This window comes from Clarias gariepinus, chromosome 9, assembly GCF_024256425.1.
Source record: "Clarias gariepinus isolate MV-2021 ecotype Netherlands chromosome 9, CGAR_prim_01v2, whole genome shotgun sequence".
Taxonomy (NCBI): domain Eukaryota; kingdom Metazoa; phylum Chordata; class Actinopteri; order Siluriformes; family Clariidae; genus Clarias; species Clarias gariepinus.
This window is the reverse complement of record NC_071108.1, coordinates 32,505,551-32,524,698: the sequence shown is the minus strand read 5'-3', so window position 1 is coordinate 32,524,698 and position 19,148 is coordinate 32,505,551. Positions and strand designations below refer to the sequence as shown.

General features: G+C 43.0%; 1 protein-coding gene across 5 annotated transcripts in view; it reads right to left on the bottom strand.

The window, feature by feature from the left end:
• ep400 (E1A binding protein p400) overlaps positions 1–19,148 on the bottom strand; it is a 35,097-nt gene extending 15,949 nt beyond the window's left edge. For 3 of the 5 annotated variants that reach the window (XM_053503605.1, XM_053503607.1, XM_053503606.1), the window contains exons 1-28: positions 19,029–19,148; positions 17,274–18,539; positions 16,470–16,634; positions 16,298–16,373; positions 13,866–14,227; positions 13,370–13,663; positions 12,951–13,136; positions 12,073–12,213; positions 11,880–11,958; positions 11,730–11,779; positions 11,584–11,641; positions 11,394–11,483; positions 11,113–11,226; positions 9,926–10,116; positions 9,455–9,632; positions 8,804–8,940; positions 8,533–8,702; positions 8,259–8,433; positions 7,917–8,053; positions 6,792–6,978; positions 6,504–6,673; positions 5,639–5,832; positions 4,628–4,807; positions 2,439–2,603; positions 1,844–1,996; positions 1,635–1,723; positions 1,142–1,440; positions 854–1,056 (exon numbers count right to left, since the gene is read on the bottom strand). In XM_053503605.1, coding sequence (XP_053359580.1) covers positions 854–1,056; positions 1,142–1,440; positions 1,635–1,723; positions 1,844–1,996; positions 2,439–2,603; positions 4,628–4,807; positions 5,639–5,832; positions 6,504–6,673; positions 6,792–6,978; positions 7,917–8,053; positions 8,259–8,433; positions 8,533–8,702; positions 8,804–8,940; positions 9,455–9,632; positions 9,926–10,116; positions 11,113–11,226; positions 11,394–11,483; positions 11,584–11,641; positions 11,730–11,779; positions 11,880–11,958; positions 12,073–12,213; positions 12,951–13,136; positions 13,370–13,663; positions 13,866–14,227; positions 16,298–16,373; positions 16,470–16,634; positions 17,274–18,497 — 5,467 coding nt within the window. In that variant the 5' untranslated portion in view covers positions 18,498–18,539; positions 19,029–19,148. The remainder of the gene's footprint in view (positions 1–853; positions 1,057–1,141; positions 1,441–1,634; positions 1,724–1,843; positions 1,997–2,438; positions 2,604–4,627; positions 4,808–5,638; positions 5,833–6,503; positions 6,674–6,791; positions 6,979–7,916; positions 8,054–8,258; positions 8,434–8,532; positions 8,703–8,803; positions 8,941–9,454; positions 9,633–9,925; positions 10,117–11,112; positions 11,227–11,393; positions 11,484–11,583; positions 11,642–11,729; positions 11,780–11,879; positions 11,959–12,072; positions 12,214–12,950; positions 13,137–13,369; positions 13,664–13,865; positions 14,228–16,297; positions 16,374–16,469; positions 16,635–17,273; positions 18,540–19,028) is intronic. The other 2 variants (XM_053503608.1, XM_053503609.1) reach the window with 2 other exon arrangements.

Here is a 19,148-nt window from a genome sequence, read left to right as displayed (position 1 = left end):
CACATATTTCAACTACGCTGTTTTACAGAAAAAACTTAAGTCCGGCACAAAACAGCCAAGCAGCTCTCCCGCTTACTACATACCTAAGGAGGATAAACATGCTGACGCAAATTCAATAACATTATAAAAATTTACAATATAAAGAGTTCTTTATGTAAATTAAAGTTTATTCCAAGAGTGAATAGCAATCATATGACTTTGCTGGCCATATACAGGGTGTTCCAAAAAACACAACATCATTTGAAATATGAATATCTAAGTAACTGAACGTCCTGGGCAAATGAAATTAAACAGGCTTCATGTTAAAAAACAAAAAATTTACTCATCAAATCCCAACAAAGTATTCGAACGTATATAGATTATATAACCGATTTCACAAAGCTGTAGCACCGGGATTTTCTTTCCCCCCAAATGCGAGGGTTATACCTTATTGACTTTGCCGCTCGTATGAAATGTAAACAAGATGCTTTTTCCAACTCCTCATCTTCAAGTTTTTTTTACAAAATTGGATGTAAAACAAACTTTTTGGGTTTTTACGCATCTCAGTAGAATCTGAGATCATTTCAGCGGGAATCGGCGATGTTGTTAGACTACAAAATAATGTGAAATTTTTTGGGACACCCTGTATTTGCACATCATGTATTTCTTCATCCATGTTTCAGCAGACTCTTTAACGTTCCCAAGCAACCACAACATCAGTTAGGTTAAATTCTTTTGGAAATATCAACGTTTTTATTATGACTTGCACTTTTGTCCCATTTGACTATATTATCTCTTTTATGAGGTCATTAATGCATTATCGATGGATTAGTGACTATCTGACATCATCAGACAACATGAAAACTCGTCCAACCTGAGTCCATCTCCAGCAGGTGTTTATCAGGGAGCTCAAACGTAACCGGGCACGCCAGAGCCCGGACCTCCGAGTTATAGGGGGCGGAGACTTCCCGAAGCTGACGCACCAACGATTTCTGCTCCAGACTGTATGGCGGCGGCGGGTTGGCTGCGTAAAGCTGAGGGGGCGGTGCTACAGAGACAGGAAGAATACAGGACAGCCTGCAAGGAGAAGTTTAGCTTTTATAATGTGACAATCACGAATAAAAAAAAATTGTTACTATGAGTCTAGCCAAAAAGAAAGCACCTTTTGATGAGGCTGCCTCCTTCCTGCAGTCTGTCTGTATGGGAGCGAAGAGTCAGTCGAAGTGAGTCTGTGGCGTAAACGCTGTTCTGCTGGGCCTTCAGACAGGCATCTCTGCCCACCCAGGCCCAGCGCGAGTGCTTGGGATCAGCGAGAGGAGGAGGAGCGCGTCCCCTGGTCACTGAGCAGGCCTCGATCAGGTCGGCCCCGTAGAGGACGGAGCGCTGGACGCGCCGCTCGTTAACGCTGAACAGGCGGCTCAGGCGCTCCTTCAGCTGCCTCTTCTTCTCCTCACTCGACTGCTGATGAGAGAATTTTTTTATTATTATTTTTTCAAGTGATGTGAAGTACAACCGGATTTGTACTTTTTTATTCTGGCCTTAAGTATGAACGGATCCATTAAAACACAAAAAGTCATGTTCCACATCTCTTGGTTAAAATTTAATAAATAAATAAATAAATAAATAAATAAGAAGAACCTCCTGATGTCACTCACTTGTGGTGCAGCGTTGGTGGAGGGTTTGGTGTTGTGTGTTGCGCCTGTGGGAGTCGACGTTGCAGCCGTAGCACCAACATTCGCGCCCACTGATTGACACAGATTTAAAATTACATAATTTTCACCAAAAAAAAAACCTAATCTAATAAAAAATGAAAGACGGACAGAAAGAAAAGATTACGGACAGAGAGGCGTGTGTGGATTCTCACCCTGTGGAGGTGTAGGGGTGGGTGGAGGGAGCGCCACCTGAGGGCCTGTGGAGTTTTGAACGGGAACGGGCTGGGGCATCGGCTGCATCACCAAGGGGCCCGTCGGCCTGGGGAGAGTCTGCCCCGGGGCGGGTACGATCTGCAGGATGTTACCTACGAGAGGAGGAAACCGGAAGAGAGAGTTAAAAACAAACACTTTGGGGGGGGGGGGGGGGGGGGGGGGGTTGAAGTAACGCGGTGACGTCCTGCCAGGTGGAACTGATGGAGAAAGAAAAACATTGCACTCAAGTGAAATCTGTCTAAAGATGTTATTTTTGTATGTTTTGTGTACAGTTTTTAAGTCAGATGCTAATGGTTCATCTGGCTCAGTATTTTTTTTTTTTTTTACAGAGCCAGGTTTGTAATATTCAGATTTTCTGCGGTTAAGCCTGCACTGAGCCGCTGAAAACTCCTCATCAGGAGCGGATAAATAAACCCACTCTCGAGTCAATTGCGACAAAGTCAGTGATTTATTACGTAATGGAAGGGAAAAGCAGAGTGCCCCCGAATGCACTGAGGGTGTAGAGAAGTAGGACAAGGCACTGCGTGACAGTACCTTGGAGCTGGAGAGGCTGTCCTGTGGTGAGCTGACGCAGCTGGCTGGGTGACAGAGTGAACTTGTTGCCCTGGAACTGTAACGTGACCGGGGTCTCGGTCTGCGCTATCCGATTCTGAGCGCCTGTTATAGACGCCAGCTGAGCCACTTTCACCGTGTCTCCACCTTCAGAGCGGCGCGCACACACACACACACACACACACACAAACACACACAGACGGAGGGGTTAGCTGCTAAAAGCTTAAAGCTGCTATAGGTAAACACACATACTGCTGAATAAACCTGGCTCAAGAAATCTCAAGAGAAAAGTTTACAAACAGACTAATTTTAGGTTTAAAAAAAAGAAGCTAACAAAACGTGTGGCTGAAAATTCCGGCGGTTCTGATCGTTTCTATAGTTTATAGTTTAACAATTCTATAGTTTAACAATTTAAACAGGAAAGTGTAACATGGATGTTACCAATAACCAGTTTGAAAACAAACAAACATAAAAAAAGTGTCTAAGGTGTTAATATGATGTTATTTATTAGATGTTTATTTAGCATTGATAAAAGGAGTTTCCAGAGCCATTGCTCACAGGTGAAGTCGTAACTAGGGTTTCTGAATCCGGAAAGTCTTTACGACAAACCAAAAAAAGTGTTTTTAACTTTAAATAAAATAATAAAAAAAAAAAAACTTTGTTGAGGGAGCGACTGCTTACAGCTGCTATAATGTAAAGAGATAACAGGAACTAATATGCAGAGCGAGATTAAATACAACTGATGGTAAGTTGGTGTGGTATAAGAGAATGTGCTGTTCTAGGAAAGTAATCAATTAATTAGCATTGCTTTGGTTGGATGTGTGTGTGTGTGCGCAGGCCTGAAAGAAACACAGCTTTAGTTTAAGGCTCATCATAATTTTTTTTTTTTTATCCTGTAGAAATTTCTATAAAATTTGTTAAACAATTTTTGAAAGACAACCAAAAAAAACAAAAGGGTTGAGAAAGTGAGTAAGGAAAAAAAAAAAGGAAAAAAAAAAGAAGAAAAAAAAAGAAGGTGCAAGGTGAAGGGAGCCATGCTCATGTGCACTTTCAGCCGGAGTACACTGGGGAAAAAATAAATATATACGTGTGAACAGATAGAGAAGAGCAAAGCCACTCGGTGCAAAATCCTTGAGCTGGATAAAGAAAAGGGTGGGTTAGTTGGTGAAAGAGCCGGTGCTGAAGGGGAAAGGAAAGCTTAAAGGAGTAATAAATAAACAAGTTATTAAAAAGAAAAACACTTTTTGTGTTTGTGTGCGAGAGAGAGATAGATAGAGACTGAGCTCATTCATGCAGCTGATGTCAGAATCTGGACATTTAGTATATGAATAGAATATACATCACACTATTTTCCTTTTCCTGAAGTGTGTATGTAATTTTTGGCTGACCCTGTATAAAGAATATTTATTTTTCTGAATGGGTCCACTGTTGTAAATTACAACCACCAAAAGTGTCCCTTTATCCAAGTGCCAGTGACCAGGGAATATGGTTTAATCACTTTCAATAACTTATTATTACCATCATTATTAGGCTATTATTAAAACTACAGCTGTAAATCACTAGTAGCCTCTCAATTTAACTTGTGACTGTTACAATTTCCTAATGTTAATTGTCAGATTTTTAAAGCAGTTATATTTCTTAAATGTTTAAAGCAGTTATATTTCTTAAATGTTTTAGTAGTACTCTTAAAAGTACTAAAACTGTTCATTAAACTGCAGTTTAATAAACTGAAATGCTGTGTAACTTTTTTTTTTATTGACTGTTTAAAGGTCACGCCTTATAGAAAAAGCATTTATATTTTTTAAGCGTCAGTCTCACAAAACCAGAGTATTTTTTTTTTGTATATTTTAGTGGCTGGGATTTCCACTACTCAATATTAGTTTTTATCGGATGATAATTCTATTCTCGCTTACTGTTAAAGTAATGCTAAGTGGTAGGATAAGACTGGGATTGAGATGAGAGGGGTGGGGCTTCCATTTTTACTTTCAAAGGAGTTCAAAACAGCTGTCAATCATTCCAGACTTACGATATCCGATTAAAAATATGTACTCTACAAATATGTCACACCAGACTCTTTCATCCCCAACATCCCACACTGCAGTCTCACGTATTCAAACTTTTATGCAGCTTGTCATCTGGTGTGTCTGAGGCGATGATACACGGCCACTTACTAGGCAAGCGAGCCTGGGCCTGGGAGCTGAGGACCAGCCTCTGGGGCAGCAGGGGGTGAGTGGATAGAGGCTGAGGGGTGAGAGCAGGTCTGGGGCCTACAGCACCCACCCCTGCTACACCTAAAGCCAGAGTGGCAGTGGAGGGGGCAGCTGCAACAGCGAGTCCTGGTGTGCTGCAGGCTGTGGGGTTTGGGGAAAGAAGAGACAAGTCAGTCTGTGTTTCTCCAGCTGGAATAAACAGGGAAGAGATGTAGGTTTAATGAAACTCAGCAAAAAACAAACAAACAAAAAAAGTGCAGATGACAACAGGTGTAGCGTGGAGGAACTTTGTAGGGATGGATCATGGGAAAGAAAAATTAAGTCCACAATATATTGTAAAAGTCTGGATTAAAACATCATTAAGAGTTTTAAATTACATGGCTAAGTGACTACATTATGCACTGCCTAGCCCAAAGGGGGGAAAAAAAATCAACAAAAAAACCAACACAAAAACTCTGCACAAGCCTCTGAAGACAGTGTTATGATGTGGGGTTGCTTCAGTTGCTGAGGTCTAGACTCAGCAACGTTACGTGGCAATAAAATTAGACACTTGACTCCAGAGAAGTCAAATGAAATCACTTTTTAAATTTTCAAAAATTCCTTCTTAAGAGCTGTTAAAAAAAAAAAAAACACCGTAACTCAGACATGCTCAAACATTAAACCATTCAGCGCTGTACAAGCTAGTCTCGTCCAGGATTACTGGGATAAACAAAACCCATATCTCAGCACTGAAACCAGACTCACAGGCTCTCACGCGGTCGTGGACGTCCTGCACAAAATGTCGTTATAAATAATAAAACAATATATTATAGCAACACAATTCAAAGGCACGGAATGAACTTCATTATACAAAAAAAATCTAACTTTTTGTTTTTTTTTCAAAAGCAGAAATGGTTCAGGACATAAAGACAAAGACTTGTTGTGTCTTCTGTACAATATAAACTTTATCAGAGCACGCTGCTAAGGTCTTACCCTGAGCGGATGAGGTGGTAGTAACGGGTGATTTGCCCCTGGCCTGGGCGTTCTGAGCAACAGCAGCAGGGGCAGAAGTGGTGGTGGGGGTGGTAGTGGTGGTGGCCGCGGTGGAGCGCTGAACTTGCGAGGTGTTGACCTGGGGCACGAGACGTCCTTCTGGTTTTGTCCCGTACTGCACTGGCAGGAACAACCTAAAGCACACAAACACGGGACTGATCAGTCTCACGTAATCCTGCTATCGCAAGAAGGGGAGGGGGGGTTAGTGAGGGAGAGACAGAGCATGAGAGACATATAAAGACACAGAAGATTTAAGATATAAAACAAGCAGAAAAAAAGAAAAAGAGACAGACGGGGAAGAAAAGAGACTAGGAAAAAACAAAGTGCGAGGAAGAAGACAAAGAATCAGTTAGAGCAACACAGAGGAGTGGAAGGACAGAGACATGTAGAGTGAGAGGGACAGACAGAAAGTGAGGAAGGAGAAAGAAGATGAAATGTGAGAGGGACACTGAAAGATTGAAAAATAGGGAGGGGACAAGAGAGAAAGTAAGGGAAAAAGAAAGATTATATTACAATAAAAGTAAGAGATGGAATGTGAGACATACAGTGAGAAAAATAGGGAGACCAAAAAAAAGAGAAAGAGATGGAATGTGACTGGACACAAGAGAGAGGTAGAGAGAAAGAAATTGAGAGCGAGGGACAAAAACAAAGAGAGACAGATGGAGTGAAACAAGAGGCACTGAGAGAAAGAGAGACAGAGAAGAAGCGAGCAAAATTATATAAACCGGTTAATTATTACAGTTAATTAGAAATAAAGCCTGATGATCCATGTGACTATTCATCTTCAGACTGGTGTGTTTCCGACCTGCTGGGTTTGATCTTGCAGACTCGGGGTCTGGGTGGAGGCTCAGGGGCGCTGTGGATCTCCTCGATCAGCTGCTGCCTCAGACGCAGTTTGGGAAGAACCTCTGTGCTCTCGAAGCGCGTCAGTCTGCCCTCGTTACTGATCAGATCAAACAGGGACAGGTCCACCGTCTGGGGGGGAGGGGAGGAGGACATTAAACACTGTTTACTTCACCACAACAATCACTCACTCAATCTCTCACACACAAACAGGCGCACACACTCACACGCAACATGTACACACACACACCTTCCACTGGTCCTTGTGCAGGGCTGTGAGCAGTAACGACGGCGTGTTGTACTGCAGGCTTTGGCACGTGTACGAGCTGGCGGTCTCTCTGATCTGGATCAAGTCTGGGTGATTACAGATCCTCTGCAGCTGCATTAGAACTTGCAGCACGCTTACGAAGTGTCCGGTCTTTAGGGCCTCCTGAGCACTGCACAAAAAAAAAAAACTATTTTAGCTGAAACAGATTTGCCAATCTATCAGAAGAAATACTGTAGAAAGATGTGGGCTCTCTGAGCAAACTACAGGTCGTCCCCTACTTACGAACGAGTTCCGTCCCGGGGCATGTTCGTAAGTCGGATTTGTTCTTAACTCCGACAAAGTGAGTCTTATATATGCCTTTGACACGAATATACAACGTAAAGCATACCAATCCATTTGACTAAATCTCTGTCCCCTGCCAACATGTGGCCAAAAACTGTAACTGTGCCTAAAGAAATTAATCATGCGCATCAAATGTAACAACGTTGTCTCTGCACCTTTAAATCATGAGGGAAATTCCATATGCCATTTTGTCTCTGAGCTGTTTTCCACTGTATTGGACTCCGTTTTGTTGAGGATTTTTTCAAAATTAGGATTATTCACCATCAGGACAACTTTACAGGACAGGAATTTTCTGTTATCGTGCTCCTGGATTGATTCATTGAAAGCGGTGAGGCCTACTCATTTCTTCACACACTAAAAATATTGCATATTATTGCAAATATTGGTATCTGGTGCACTGCAGTGTGTATTTTTTTTTTTTGTACAATACTACCACAATGTGCTACTTCCGTGTCTGTTCTTCTCTGTGGAAATTCGTAACTCGGTTATTCGTAAGTTGGGGACTTCCTGTGGTCTCAAACACACTCACTAAACACTCACTAATGTGAGAAAAGTAATGTTATAAGGAATTATAATAAATTTTAATCAATCATTAAACTTTGTTTTTTAAGATTTAAAAATGTAATAAAATCGGTTGAAAATGTAATATCGAATCGGAAAACGTATAAAATCATGATAAAATCTCGAATCAGCGCCTAAGAATCAAGATTATATCGTTTCAGGAGGTGATTGATCATCAGTAATAAGGATGCAGCTGGTACAGACCTGGGCTGCGTCAGGATGTCCTCGTACATGCTCTTCTGTCTCGCCGAGAGCCGGCACTTCAGGATGTGCTCGTACTTCTTGGGCAGCTGCTTCTCCACGTCTCTCTTGGAGCGACGCAGGATGAAGGGCTGGATCATCTACACAAAGCAAGAGAAAGCGAGATGAAGGGAAAGTTTGCTAGTGCGTAAGTAAGTTGTTTAAACAATGATTTCACTTTTTCCCCCCGGCAGATAAACATGACGTCTAGACAGTAAAAATAACGACACCGTATCAATTAGTGTTATAACATTCGCCAATACAGCTACATTTAATAGGGCGACACATTTGCGAGCACACGCCTACCCTGTGGAGTCTGATGACCAGCTTGTGGCAGTAGTCCTGGTTCTGGTCTGCTCCGGGTTGGATGGGGAAGTCAAGAAACGAGCGAGTGATCCCAGGCAGGAGGAAGTGAATCATGGTCCACAGCTCCCTCAGTGTGTTCTGTAGAGGGGTGTTGATCAGCAAGATCCTCTGCTGACTGTGTGACACACAAAAAACACAACACAATCAGCTAACACATAAAAACTCAATTAGGTCTCGTTTATTAGAGGGCAGACGTCTAGAGCTGGCATCTGACCTCCTCAGGGTGAAGATGGTCTCCCAGTGTTTCTCGGTCAGGTTCTTGATCAGCTGCACTTCGTCCAGCACCAGGTGCCTCCAGCGACGCTTCAGGAAGTGAGCCTGGTCTTTCAGCAGCAGCTTGTATGACGTGACGCAAACGTGGAAGCTGTTGCGTTCGGACCACCACTGTGAAGAAATAAGGGCAAAAAGAGAATAAGGAGAAATTTCACAAACCTACATCCACCACCTGTGTGAGAAGAACGGATTAGATGCCTTCTGATGTTTACCGATCGTTTGTATCTGCGTTCTCTCTTGCCGCCCAAGTACAGGAGGATTTTGAGGCCCGGGCACCAGCGCTTAAACTCCAGTTCCCAGTTGAGCAGCTTGCACGTTCTCACCACCACCAGATGGGGGCCCCATATACCTGTAAATAAGACATGTTAACCAAACATCTGGACTTTCTATTACATCTTAAAAGTGTTGTTTATTTGTTAAGCAGTTTAACACAGCCATGCTTTTTTCCTGGACTGTACTTCAGATAAAAATAAGTAAATTAGCTTTATTAACCTAGGGCTACACACTTTTGCGATTATTTACACACACTCTTATACGATACTTATGACTTATTTAATAAAAGTGCCATTTTTAAAATTCTAAATATTTATCTAGACTAACAGCATGAGAAATTCGCTCATTTCCCAATATTGTGTTATAAACTGTACATAAATTCCCAACTACGTGTAAGTGTAATAAATTGCAGACTTTTAAGAATAAAGAATCACACAGGTCCATATTACAAATTCAATATCTGTGTAATTAATCGTGCAGCACTAATCTATAAACAAGGTGTTATACAAAAAAATTTTATAAAATCCATGTCAGATCTAGCACATCCACCCCATTAATCAACAACATTACAGTCATAGTTGAAGACGGACCTTCTTGACAGGCCAGGTGCGCGAGGTACGCCACCGTCTGGACGGTCTTGCCCAGTCCGGTCTCGTCTGCCAGAATGCCGTTGAGGTGTTTCCGGTGCAGGTTAGCCAACCACTCGACACCCACCAGCTGGTAATCTCTTAGAGAGCCATGAAGGAGGGAAGGCATGGAAAGACGAGACTAAAATATAAGGAAAAAAAAAAAAGGAGAGGATATTGTAAGAAGAGTTAAATATGACGGTTAAATGACCTCAGCCACCAGAATGAGCTAAGAACGCCATCTAGTAACCAGACATCATCTTAAGTCTAGATGACCATGTTTCCACTTCAGCAACAGAAATAAGAGTACTTCCTACTTTCTACTATTTCTTTGATGACAAAACTAAAACAAAAAAATTGTAGCCGAACAGCTAATAAAATGTTCTCCAACGTGTCCACTGTGATATTTATAAACATAAGTGTAAGGAAGCTCACAGTAGGTGTAGTCCTGGCGCTGCCTTTGGGCAGGATCAGATCTGTTGCCCGGGACACTTCCGCTATATCCTTTGTGGGTTTGCCGTCGGCGCTGCCGGTGCTCCGGTCGGGTCCGCGGTACTGCTCCTCGCTCAAGAGCGTATCGATGAGAACCGCCTCGTGAGGACTGTCCAGGGGACAACTGTCCATGTCTAATGCAGCAGAGAAGATGTAAAAGATTTCATATCGCATACCGAAAGAACATATCTATTTAATTAAGCATGTTTTTTTATTGTTGACGGATGCAAAAATAATGGCACAGAGGGGAGGTGTTGTGCTAAATGGCGGGAAGAATTTTGGTTAATGAAATACAGGTAGTCCCTGACTTACGAACTAGTTCCGTTCCGGGGGGCATGTTCGTAAGTCAATTTGTTCTCAACTCGGATATTCAATGTTAAAGCATATCAATCCACTTGACTAAATATCTGTGCCCTTCCTCCACACTGCCATCATGTGGCCAAAAACCATAATCTGCACCTTTAGAGTCGCGAGGGGAATCCCCAATACCATTTTGTCTCTGAGCTGTTTTCCAATGTATTGGACTATGAACTATGAAGTTTTGTTGAGGATTTTCTGAAATTAGGATTATTCAGCATCAGGACAGACGTTTTTCCATCCCGAACTGATTCACTGAAACTGATGTGTTGAAGGCCGACTCATTTCTCCCGCAACCCCACACACAATATACTTTAGACATTTTATACATTCACTGACACACTGACAATATTGTAAATAATGGTATCTGATGCACTACAGTGTCTATTTTTTGTACAATACACGTGAGCTACTTCTGTGATTGAACCAGAAAAGTTCTGCTGAATCTGCGGAAATTCATAACTTGAATGTTCGGAAATCAGTGACTACCTGTACGTTTGTTCTTTTCTACAACAGTTACAATGCATTTTATTTTAAGACTACACGTTTAAAGACTTTAATATTTTATCATTTAGTCTAGTAGTCTGACTATAAAATACTCTTCTTTGTTTTTAAATAGTTCACAACATTTTTAACTAACTAGACTTTACAAATAAAGTCATGACAACATGGTTAATATGACAATACAACAAAACTATGTATAATCTGAAGTCGGAGAATGTGTGTAATACTCTGGTGTGATTTATTGACTTATAGTGAGGATGAAACCATGCCTTCGACTTCATCTTTGTCCTCGTCCTCGCTCTGGCAGGCAGGCTGCGGCCACTCGAATCCCTCAGCGTACGCGCCGGCGTATTTCTTCACCAGGGTTTCCAATGGCACCTCGGCTATAAACAAAAATCGATGCACACTGCATTTTAAAAATATCTCAAGTACTACAAAATAGCTTTTTCTGCTTAGCATTTAAAATGTATTTGTACACAAGTTCCATAAAAGGAATTTAAATAGAGAAAAAAAAAATCCTTTGGATAATTGTGTGAAAGCGGTCTCTGACCTTCCTTGGTGAGCTCAACAAGCTCCTCTTTTTGCTCAGCAGGGACTTCCATAGCCTCCTGCTCCTCTATAGTGCTCTCCTCATCTTCAGCTGCAAAAACACACACACGCAAAAGGGTTAAGTCCCATCATCAAGCTAATGAACACTCAAGAGCACGGTACCATGATGGTCACACAATTACAGCACGTACCTTCCTCATCAGACATAGTGGTGCTCGACTTCCTCTTGCGGGTGGAGCTCCCGGACTCCTGATAAAATGAAAGGAAGCTTTAAACTAAAAGAAACCCCATGTAGTCTCAATTTAAAAAAGAAAAAAGACGTATAGGAAACACTGACCACTCTGCTGTCCTTGTCTCCTGAGGCTTGAGAAGATTTACCGCTTTGTCCTGGATCAACAACAATCAGTATTTTCAATCTTAATTTTACTTTAAATACGCAAGTGTATTTGACGTGAAAAAAAAAAAAAAAAACACACAAAACTCTCACCTTTGCTTTTTGATTTCTGTAGCCTGAGTGCTTTCTGTCTTTTGTCTGAGATTTCCAAATGGAGTTTGATTTCCACAACCTGCAACGACAATCATCGAACACATTCACAATAAAATCAGGAAAGGGTTCACATGAGAACACAAATGAGAATAAATAACCTACAACATGTATGGGTTTTCTTCCGCGTTTTCACCTGTTCAATGTTGGACCAGAAGTAGTCCACCTCACGCGCAATGACGCTGGCGATGTTCCTCAGCCTCAGCTCCTCCTCCGTCTTCTTCCTCTCCTCGGCCTTCCTCACCTCGACATGGTAACGAGCACAAGTGCGCACCAGCTGCAAAATCAAACAAAAAACACATCAGTGCAGGTTAAATCGACAGGACAGTCACGCTGAGTGTCTGTCTTTCTGTTTGTGTGTATTGTGGCATGGGGTAATAATACATTTATACAGCCTTAAAATTGAAAGGTTTCTATATTAACTCGCACAACAAACCAACACGTTTTCATGAACCTTTACCATAAATAAGATTATGATAAAAAAATAAAGCTTGGGGAAAAAACTGCTATGAGAGGGATGCGTCCTTTGAAGTGGATGATACTGATTGATTAAGTAATAATAAATAATAATGTTTACATTAAAAAAAAAAGTTTATACTAACGGTATGTTTGTGTCAAAAGGGAGAAATGTAAAACTCTGCAGCAAAACCAAAAAACTAAAGCGTGAAAAAAAAAATAAGTAAAGAAATGGAGGGACTTAAATGAACTTCTCCTCTGCAGCAGAAGTAACGTTTTGGTCTCGCCTTCCTGGGAAGGTCTTGTTTTGGGGAGAAAAAAAAAAATAAAAAATCAGTACAGTTCTACAATATAGAAAATAAATCACTAAACAGAAAGTGTGTCCAAACTCTTCACTGGTACTGTACCTCACCCACCACTCTGGACAGCCTTTTTGGACAATCTTTTTGGACAAAAATCAAATTCCATAGTGCTGCATTACTATAAATTATAACCATTTTAACAGCCTCTTGTTGCCTTTTATGGGGAAGAAAAAACATGCAGTGTTGCACAACTGACCTTTTTGGCAGCAGCCATCTTCCAGCGCCTCTCCTGGGCAAAATCAGCAGCCATCCACTGCATCTCCTCCAGCAGATAGTCCCAGTGAGATTTGGGCCTGCTGGCTTCCTGCAGTTTGGGGAGGCGGCTAGCTGACCACTGGCCCTCCTTCCTGAGCTCAGCAATGCGTTGATGCACTTGGCTTTCCTACACAGGGTCACACATGCATCTCATCTGGATTAATTCAGTAATTTTAAACTTGCTGAACATTTGCGCCAAGAGGCCACTTGCTTTCTGACCAAACTACCCCTTTAAGGACACTATTAAAACAGTCTAAATATACTGAATAACAGTATATAGTTATTATAATAAAATAATAAACTATACAAATAAACTATAAAATATAACTTCTATAAAAATGAATATTTCGAAGGTCTCACCAGTTTAGCCTGCTCTGCCTGCTTGTCCTGTGAGCTCTCCTGGGCGCTGCTTGTAGCCGAACCCTGGCTCAGAGTGGGGAGCTTCAGAGCCGCAGTGCCGTTGGCGGCCGCGAGTTTGGAGTGCGAGGCGGGGGACAGCGTGTGAGGCACAGGGGTACGGAGCGGGGCGGACGGGAGAGGGGACGGCAAAGAGGATAAGGGTGTAGTGGCCACAGCGGAGGAGGAAAGGGGGTTGGACATCAGACGCTGCGCGGCCTGGGACATCTCCGCTCCGGGTCGGACGAGCGTCACGGTCTTGGGGGACAGAAGGAAGAATGATGAGATGATGACATCATTAAAAATGACATTATAAACAGGGCTACTTCTCTTAAACTGGTGTTGCTTAGTCTGAATTAGCATACTTAAAACTGAAAGGCTTTTATGTTTTATAAAGTAATAACACTTGTATTCTCGTATTATTAAAAAAAAAAAAAAAAAAAAACACATCTGTACTCACGGCCTGTCCTGGCTGCATGACCGGCTGCGTCTGCTGCTGTATTTGGAGCTGCATCTGCAGCTGTGGGTGTGGGTTCACTGCAGCCAGTACAGCCCCTGCCCCCTGCAGCTTCACCTGGGCCTGGAGCTGCCCACCGGGTGCCTGGCACTGCTGCTCCAACACCACGGGCTGCGTCTGAGAGAGAGCTGGGGGCAAAGTGGCCATGGGTAGTGTAGCTTGAGGGAGTCGCCCAGGCAGCTGGGGCGGGGGTGTGTGGAGACTGGCAGCGTTCTGCACCGGGGGGCCTTTGGATGGGTCGTACCGCTGCTGGTTTTGGTTCTGGCCACCTATCTGGACAGTCTGTGGTGTTGGGGGCATACCGCCTGAGAAAGAATGGAGGAAGGATATATATACAGAGAGAGAGCAGGATGAAAAGGGAAAAAATAAATAAAATAGGCGGAGTAGGGGGAAGGAAGAAAGGAATGTTGAGAAGTATCATGAAATTAATAACAGAGGAAGTAGAAATCGAAAAAGAGTAACGAGAAAGGAAGTGATAAAGAAGAAGCAGAGAAAATGGAAAAAGGAGAGAAAAGGTGACGGAGGGAGAGGAGAAAGATACAGGAAAGTCGCCAGAAAAAAAGGATAAAACATTTTGGAGGGGGGAAAAAAAACATATTTTCAAATATTTATTAATATATACATCATAACAATAACAAATTCTAAAAATCTAAAAAAAAGAAAGAAACAATACTATCCTATGGTATAAATTAACTTTTAATGAATGTGATTGTTAATGATATCCAACTAAATATCCACTGCGTGGTGTTAAAGAAAAATAACACTCACGTTATAACAATGATTACATAAGAAACAAGGTTTGAAGTTTAATAAATAAATTCATAAATAAAACAAACAACAATGTACTTTTATGTTTAATAATTCTATAAAATAACAAGTTTCATGCATTATTCAGTCAAACAATTAAAATAAAAAGGATGAGGAAAAAAAAAGCACTGACGAGATAAGAACAGCAAAGGAAAAAAGAAAAAAGATAGAAATAGATTAAAATAAAAAAAATAAAATGCAACTAAGCACAGACACCATAGGATGAGCATGCGTGTTACACTTGATACGTTACACTGCATTTAGACAGCTTATACAGTACAACAGAGCAAAGCGGGGTGTAAGAGCAGAATAAAGACAAGGTGGACAGATTAGGGGCGAAAAGCAGGACAGTGCTGGGCTTGAAGTGCACACTTAAAAGTAAAGCTAGCTTCTACGCCAATTCTCTTCACCTTTGACGGAGAGGGGGGGGTTCTTTAAGACTCCTGAGTCACGTCAGGTTCGCTAATTTACCTGGACTGAGGGATGAAGGCCAAGTTGTGACAAAGAAAAATGCTCGAGAAACCAAGGATGATGGATGGAACATGTCGAGGATGGCGTGTGTCGACGCTATACAACGATGCGATGGGAACCAAGGAAAAGGGGGCGGAGCCAGGGACTCCGGGTAAGACGTGTCAGATGAACATGGATTTGAAATAATAATAATAATGTGACGTATCGGCTGAGACAGATCGTCCAGTGAACTGGTGAAGAAGAAGAAGAAAAATGATGTTGAATGATTTCAAAATAATTATAAAGGAAAGGGAAAAGATGTGGATTCTTTCCTTTCAGACGCTCCTGGATCTCCTTCTGGATCTCCTCGTACCTCTCGAAGCCTGAACTTCCACCGGGCAAGGTCAAAGGGAGTGCATAGAATTTGGGTTTAAAGAAATTAAATTTTTATCTAAAATGCGATAAATGATTAAAGAGAGGGGGGAGGTATCATCACTGAGAACTCTCTGGGTTGACCTCTGACCTCCAGCAGCGTCTCTCTCTCTCTCTACACCAATGCACATGAGAGTAGTGGGACCGGGGGGGCCGTGGGAGGAAGAAAACACATCGGCGCTCCTACCTTGCGCTGTAGGCATAAGCTGCTGGAGGGGAACGCCGGGAGATCCTAAAGGAGCTACAACGGGGTGCTGGAATATCATCCCGTGGCGAACCACTTCGATCCGGGACCGCTTAGCCTGATCTGGGATGCAAAACACACAACACCCTCAACACGCAAAAAAAAAAAAAAAAAAGGGGGGAAGATTGAAAAGGGGAGGAAAAAAAAGAACAAGAAAACACGGATTTTTCAAAAAAAGAAAGAGAAAAAAAAAACACTAGGCACACAGCAATGACGGTTGCACACCAGCAGTCGGACGCTAGGAAGCGAAAGCTCCCCGTTTCATGGGCTTCGAACACACAGCGCTGGGGAAAGATGCTGAATATTGATTAAGCAGAAGCAAATCTGAGGAGGAAATGAAGGAAAGGAAGAGGGAGGGGGGAAAAAGAAGGGGGGAGAAACAAAAACAAACAAAAAAAAACAAAAACAAACAAAAATAATCCTTTGTCGACGCCCGGTCTACCTGCTTGAGCCAAAGCCTGCTGCCGTTTAAAAGCCTCCATGTCCACGGGATTGGAAATGTTGCCACCTGATGACGCCTGATGGCAGATGACACGGTATTTAACATTTTGTCCGAATCCATCAGAGATCTTTTTCCAGAGAACCGGCGTCTGTGTGTGTGAGGTCTTTCTCACCTGAAACTGCGGCTGGGTGGAGAACGCCGCCGAGACGTTGGGCGGGAGCTGGGTGGATATGGCGACGGGCGTCACCGCCTGGCCATCCTTTCCCGTCACTACTTTCACCTGAGTGGTTGTCATAGAAACAGACGTACATACAACGCTCGCACAACGCTCGTGTCCCTGAAATAAAAATGGCTGCTGAATGAAATGATCTCAGGCAAGTCATTATTTATTGCACTGCTAATAAATACAAGTAGGGACAGGAACTAAAGGTACTTAGGTGTACTGATTATATCTGACTGGTTACGTATAGGCCGTTAGACAATGTATACCACACACACACACATAAATAAACACAAATTCTGGTTTTACTGATTGCAAAAAAATTTTCAGAAATGATAGATGGATGACGCCACTGAATGAGTCACTATCTGTGCAGTTCTTTAACAAATTTAAACTGGTTATATCATCATCTTATGTATATTGTCTTAATGCACATCATGAAAAATCAAGCCAAAAGAAAAACACTGACAAAAAGGCGGCAGATGAGATGGCATAAACACTTTTTTCGCCCAAAGTCTGTTTTTTCTCATTAATTTCACCCAGTCAGTATAATCCAGTTATTTAAATATCCAATACGTTAACACTAGCACTTTCTCCATTCCTCCCAAAGTACCTTTAGTTCTTATACAAGTAATTTTTGCCTCTAAATGGAAATACAGCTGTTAAAAAAAAAAAAAAAAAAAAAAAAAACACCACCACTCATACATGACTGCAATATAAATCAAAAAGCTTCAAGAAGCTCAAAACACGCTTTACCTCGTCGTTGATGACTTCGGATTGTTCTTCTTCTTCCTCCTCGTCTTCGAGGTCCAGATCGTTCTGCCTCAGGTAGGTGAAGAGCGGCACGCACGGCTTTTTCTTAAAGGCCAGGTAGTCCATCATGTTGCCCTGCAGGTGTTGGAGAAAGAACAGCTCGATCAGGTAGTCCTTGAAGACATCCTTCAGGCCGTCCATCTTCTTGGTGTGATGCTCCAAGCACTGCTTCCTCAGCTGGGCCACCTCGGCGTTAGCAGGCGCGATCTCCTCCAGCTTCTTGGGCTGTACCTTCTTTGGGGTCAGCGGGGGGTTCGCGGTACTCCGAGAAGGACTGGAAGGTGGGGCGGCTCCGAAGGACGTCATTCCGGACGTCGTGACAACGGGCCGAAGCTGTCCCTGTATAATGCTGCTGATCTGAGGAGGAAGGTTGGATGTGGTGATGTGACCAGGACTGACTAAAGCCGGGAGAGTGGCACCGGAGGCGACAGGACTCTGCGGGCCGAGGTGATGGATAGTGCCGCCGGTCTGGGAATGGGGCTGAGAGAGGCGTCTCTCCCTAACAGACGCCGGCGTCCCGGCCGGGGAAGCCAGCTGCACCGTGCCGACCGCCGTCGGGGCCAGCGGGGTCAAACCGGCGTTATCCTGGTACACATAAGATCCGCTTCCGGGCGGGCTGTTGATGTTGATCTGCCGCATTATGATTCCAGTTTCGACAAACCGTGTAGGGCTTTGCGCGCACACCCCGAGAGCGGCACCCGGCCTGGACACGGCCTGCAGGGAGACGGGGCTGTGCTGGGTCGGACTCTGAGGCTGAATCGACTGAGGAAGCGACGGAGTCACTTGGATATAAGACGGGTGCTCGAACCTCCACTGCGAAGCTTGGTGCTGGAACCCAGGCGACGCTGGACTCTGCAGGGGCAGCGGCGTCAGCGTGATCTGCTGGTTCGGCCCCATGGGCCCCACGTTCTGTAACGTGATGTTCATGTTCTGCCCGGCCACGGGACTTCGACTCATGATGATCTGGTAGTTCGGGGATTGAGGAGCTGGGACTGCGGGGCTCGCTGCCGTTGTGAACGTCGTCACCGGCGACTGTGGATGAGTGACAGCTGTGGGTTGTTGTTGTGTGACTGGTTGCTGTTGCTGCTCCTCTGTTTCAGAGCCAGTGAAGGATTTGGATCTTTGAGGATTTCGCTGTGCGTTTGGTGGACCTCCTCCATGGTGCATCGCGTGGCACGGACACAGTGATGCTTAAAAATAACCACACCCCTTAGAAAAAAAGTGACAAAATTAGGATACAATAAACACTAAAGATTAAGTTAAAATAAAACCATAATTTATTGAATTATTATTATTTCTTAAACATAAATAAATCAAAACAAAACCAACTTGAACATATTCATGCTTCTCACCAAAGATTAAATCCTAATTTAGATTCCTGACAAAAAAGTAAACGCATCTCATTGTTATCATAGCAGTGATGTGACTAGCATGCTAGGTCTGATTAGCCGCATCCTTGCTAGCGGCTAACCAGCTAGCAAAATGTAACACAAAACAAACCATGTCATTGACAATTTATTTCTTGACCGTGTTAATAATATTAACAATTAAACAGTTAATATGTTTTATGGTGTAAATATAATAATAACCCCCGCAGTAGTGGTGATGTTTTCGTTATGCGCTCGCGAGATAAACAACACACAGCTAAGCTAAGTAGCTAACTAGCATAAAATTCATGTGAAATTCACCAGGACTTACACGTAAATTAGCGGCCGCAGAGGTTCACCATTCAGTCTTACGATAAACCCCTGACCTTACACACGGCTGCACTGAGACTGTGACTGACACACACACACACACACACACACACACACACAC